Genomic DNA, 5,051 nt, shown 5'->3' on the forward strand with positions numbered 1-5,051 from the left:
TTTGCACAACAAGTTAGCAACAAGTTGGTAACAAGTGACAGGATGACGGAATAAAAAAAACACTTTTGAGTTGGAGACCATTACATTGACAGGTTAACAAACTTAAGAGTTCAAAAGAAGACTAAAATGAATACTTAAAGGACTGACTATCATGTCAATGACTTTTACATTTTTAAAAAACAATGTATGCAAACACCAATTTCTGTTTCGTTGTTTGTTACCAGAATAACCTGTTCATGAAACTCAACAGTAGGATAAAGACATTTTTGTTTTTTTTAAGAAATTTTATTTGAATTCTTAGCAAGAATGAGATGAGAACATTGATGCTTTAGCGCCAAATTATCTCTTAACACAGTGATCTAGAAAAATGTGGCTGTCACTGTACGAAAAGCTGAGTTTGTTCTGAACATTTTGATATGAAACACATGGGGATCAGTTATATGCAAATACCCTAAGGTAAACCATCTGCTGGCACGATGGGGGCGTGGGGAGGGGCGTGGGGCTAGGGATAGGCAGTGGTGAAGAGATGGGTCTTGAGGCGAGACTGGAAGATGGTGAGGGGACTCAGAGGTGCGGATCTCTTGGGGGAGGGAGTTCCAGAGCCTGGGAGCTGCCCTGGAGAATGCTCTGTCTCCAAAACTGCGGAGGTTGGACTTTTGGATGCAGAGGAGACCAGCTGAGGTGGATCTGAGGAGGTCAGTGAGGTATGAGGGGGCCAGATGGTGGAGGGCTTTGTAGGTGAGGACCAGGATTTTGTAGGTGATCCGGTGGGAGATAGGAAGCCAGTGGAGTTGTTTTAGGACTGGAGTGATGTGGTGCCAGGATTTGGAGCGAGTGATGAGTCGGGCGGCTGAGTTCTGGACCAGTTGGAGTCGGTTGATGTTGGTGGAGCTGATGTCTGTGCATTAATGTGCCTGTGTGAGCCACTATCGAAAGGGGGGCCTTCTAGTTGACGTTTCTCATGTGGAGTACCACTTATACAGGTCATGATCTACATGGTAATACACGTCTCTTGACATGTGGTCGCAGGCGAGGCAGATGGGCTGAATGAATTCGTTGTAGATTGACAGGAGGTGAGGGGTGGCCTCGTAGAACTTCCTCCACTCAAAGTAACGCTTGTACGCTGCGTCCGTCATGCCAAGCAGAAACTTAGCCAGCGACTTTGCATCAGGAAAATCATTTATGTGAATAAAGGCGTCGGCGGGAAGGAACTCCTCGTAGTTTTCTCTCGGCGGACCCAAAACTACAGGCACCGTCCCTGCCACGAGGGGCCCGTTGACCTTCTCCGTGATGTAGTCTCTGTGGAGCGAGTTCTCAAATGAGAGGTAAAACTTACAGCTGGCAATGGTTGAGTAATACTCCTCATAACTCAAACGGTGCCCTGTATAGGCTGTCCCAAAGAGTTCGACCTTAATGTGTTTGGACAGTTCCTTGTAATATCTTTCTCTCGTACCTGTTCCCGTGGATGGGTCTTTGTTACTGACAATCCAGCACACTAGTTTGTCTTTCTTGGGCAGAACAAAGTCCTCTTTCATGTCTGTCTTCCTGATTGTAAGCTCGTTCCTCACCGTAATGTCAGCATCTCTTCTGTAGCTCAGTGTTAAGTTGAACAGGTTTTCCAGACCTGGTGTCCTACCCGTGTTTGTTGGGGATTCCACATGGTACCAAATCCACTTCTGAAAAGCTGGACGTGGCTCCTGCGGCATGTTTTGCAGATCACCGGCTATGTTTTTATGGTAGAAAATGACTCCCTTTGCTTGGCTGTACAGGGTTCTGTTATCCGTCAGAACACAGCTATCAATGTTGAAGTAGGTTAAGCAACCTTTTAAATCAAACTTCACACCGAGAGGCCAGAACCACAGCAGGACTATGGGCTTTTCATTTGGAACCACGTCTTCATAATTTTTCACATTGGCTAATGTAGATGGGCAAACAGGAGACGGAGGCTCATAATACAGGAGGAATGCAAAAACGGAGCAGACGATCCCGAGAGCAGTTATAGTTGCCAGGCACATGGTTTTCTTGGAAGCAGGCGCCATCATCTGTGGAACAGAAAGAGAAACTGATGTGATCGCTTTGAAAACTACATCAGGAGCTGCAGCAAATAAGAGTTAGATTTACAACTGCATTGCAAAATCTCAGTTTCTTTGATAAAAGGTTGAAGCATCCCACCGCTTAAAATCCTGTCACGTGCCCCGCTAACGCTGGGAGGGAGCTATAGATTAAAGTGTTGAGAAAAATGATTTTACCACCTACAAAACTTAGGATACTACGACATCCAAAATCTAAGACGATAGCTAGTCTCATATCATGATATCAATATAATATCGACATATCGCCCAGCATTACTTTAATTCACGCCTCTGACTGAGTGGCTTCTTCTCCATAGCAACGACGGTGAGGCGTCTGCGCGTTGTAATTTTTAAGACCCGTCGGCCATGCCACAATTTACGGATAAAACAGGATTTCTCCAACACAAAGATGAAATCATTAAAACTGGTGTCCATATCAAAAAGCTACAGGGTCGTGTATTATAGACAAAAAAAATAAAATATGGACGCAGTCTCCGTGCAATTACAGTACAGCAGCGGGGGTGGGGACGTTTTATTCTGGAGTTAAACTATTAAAGCAACACCAAAGATTTTTTTGTACCTTAAAATAATGTTTCTAAAATCGTTTCAGTGGTTCATCAACTCGTAACAGGGTGAACGGCACTTCTGCATTCACTTTGCGGCTCTCTATCGGCTAAAGCCGCGCTATATATATATATATATATATAATAATGGTAATGCTAACGGTAATGGACAATTCCACTTCCAACCTGTAGGGGGGACCGAAGAGGAAAAGTGCTTGGGTGTTGCTTCACGTATTAATAGTAAAATAAATGATACTGCACAGTAGGGCCGAATAATTAATCATTTTTCAAATCCAATTCGCGATTTAAAAAAGAATGCGATCAGCTTATCGTTAAGACTGCGATTTATCGCCCGTGAGTATTTAGTTGTTTGTTTGGTGTAACATTTCTCTTTATAATTCTATATTTATTGTTATACACAAGATAAATGCAGGAATAATGTTACATGTGACAGATTGTTAACAGACATGTCCTGCTGGCAACTGGCAAATGGTTCTCATCCTTGCATAAGAATATAGAATAGAATATATATCGATGGTGTTTCATGTTATAATGCTCCATGACATGTTGAATTTTGAACTTCAGCTATACTTAAAAATCAAATGGAAATATGTAATAATGTAATATATAATAATGTAATGTAATAATGGAAAAAAAATGGCAATTAGAATGTTTCCCCATATCATTCAGCTCTACTGCACAGTAGTCCTGCATTCAATTGTTTACTTCAAGTAAAAAGAGAGGCATTATATCAGCACAATGTACTTACATTTACTTATGCTCTGTTGAAGGAGGAGCTTTCAACTCTAACTTAATGCTGGACAGTTTCATGAATAATAATGCATCGTGTTTTAATTGTTGTATTTTGTGAGTAAAATCTGAATTAGAAAACATAACCAGTAACATCTCTCTGTCAGGTAAATGCATTGGTGGAATGTACCTTAAGTACATTTACTCCAGTACTGTCCTTAAGTACAAATGTTGAGGTACTTGTAATTTACTTGAGTCTTTTCTTTTCATGCCACTTTCTACTTCTACTCCGCTACATCTTAGAGAGAAATATTGTACTTTTTACTCCACTACATTCATCTGAAAGCTGTAGTTAGTAGTTACTTTTCAAGTTAACATTTTTGCACACTAAGAAAAATTTAAAAAATATGATGTATTATTATAAATTAAACTAGCCAACAACATAACAGCCTACAAGTCCAGCTGAAATGATTAGACCATTAAACACTTAGTTGATTGACAGAACTGTTTGGATCGTGTCCGGTTTCTAAAATGGGAGGATTTTTCTGCATTGAGTACTTTTACTTTTAATACTTTAAGTACATTTTCCTGACGACACTTACATACTTTTACTTAAGTAACATTTTCAATGCAGGACTTCTACTCGTCACAGAGTATTTTTTACAATGTGGTTAGTACGCCTACTGTTACATCCAACATATATTTCTATTCAATTAAGATTATTACCACTGAATAAAGAATTGTTTCCTCACCTTTCCATGGAGTAGAGGGGCAGGATGTCTCTTTCTGGTAGATCCGTAGACCAACTGTGGCAGACTTTTGACACTTAAACACACAAATCCTGAGAAAGGATAAACCCCAGCACCCAACAGGAGAAACCAGCAAGGCGGACACCTGCAAGTATCTAGATGCAGAGGTGGGCAGGCTCAGCCACTCTTTAGATCCTGCATATGCATTGTTCAGGCACAAAGACACAGAGCTTTAAACACACCCGACCATCTGTACGGAATGCCATTTTGGAATGTCGTTTTATTCAACACATATAAATGATCAAAATAAATAAATAGGTTTTACTTGTGTTTATTTAAGGGAACTTTTATTTCATAGGTCACACCTCTATCTCACAGCCTCAGTAGTAGCCTGGCATTTCCAGCACATCACTATCTGCCATAGGAAATAAGACATGAGCTTGGCAGAGTTGTCTGGTTCCCCAGGCTAATGGTGCGTTCCATTTGTACTCGACTTTTCAGTGGTTTTCAGGGTTTCAAGTCAAAATTTGTATTATTCATAGATAGGTACAGTGCTGCTCATAGTATTGGAACACCTGCAAAAGTTGACTAAAAGAGGAATGAAAAAAATCATCTTTTTGGAAATTGATCTTAATGCCTTAATTGAAAAAATAGGGAAAAAATCCAACCTTTGAGAACACATTTTTTCTTTGTGAATAATGTATGAGAAAATAAATAAATGTTCTTCCTTAAAGACAGGAGCATAAGTATACACACCCATATGTTAAATTCCCATAGAGGCAGGCAGATATTGGCATGGTTTTATTTCAGTTGGCCTGATGTTTGATTTGAATGAGATATATAATATGATTTTATGGAAAAACTCCCTGTGCCTCACCCTATATCAACAAACAAAAGCATTCCCAGTTAGAAGTAAA

At 40.2% G+C, this 5,051-nt stretch overlaps 1 protein-coding gene across 1 annotated transcript; it reads right to left on the reverse strand.

The window, feature by feature from the left end:
* Positions 1–263: 263 nt before the first annotated feature.
* Positions 264–4,315, reverse strand: LOC144529064 (4-galactosyl-N-acetylglucosaminide 3-alpha-L-fucosyltransferase 9-like). The gene is made up of 2 exons (XM_078267999.1): positions 4,138–4,315; positions 264–2,042 (listed from the first exon to the last, which is right to left on the reverse strand). Exon 2 carries the CDS (start codon positions 2,040–2,042, stop codon positions 960–962), a length of 1,083 nt encoding a protein of 360 aa, XP_078124125.1. The 5' UTR covers positions 4,138–4,315; the 3' UTR covers positions 264–959.
* Between the last annotated feature and the right edge of the window lie 736 nt (positions 4,316–5,051).

The sequence above is a fragment of the Sander vitreus genome, chromosome 14 (assembly GCF_031162955.1).
Source record: "Sander vitreus isolate 19-12246 chromosome 14, sanVit1, whole genome shotgun sequence".
In the NCBI taxonomy this organism is placed as follows: Eukaryota; Metazoa; Chordata; class Actinopteri; order Perciformes; family Percidae; genus Sander; species Sander vitreus.

Excerpts from the sequence above, each read along its gene's own strand:
- LOC144529064 (XM_078267999.1), bottom strand. The coding sequence starts at position 2,042 with ATGATGGCGCCTGCTTCCAAGAAAACCATGTGCCTGGCAACTATAACT.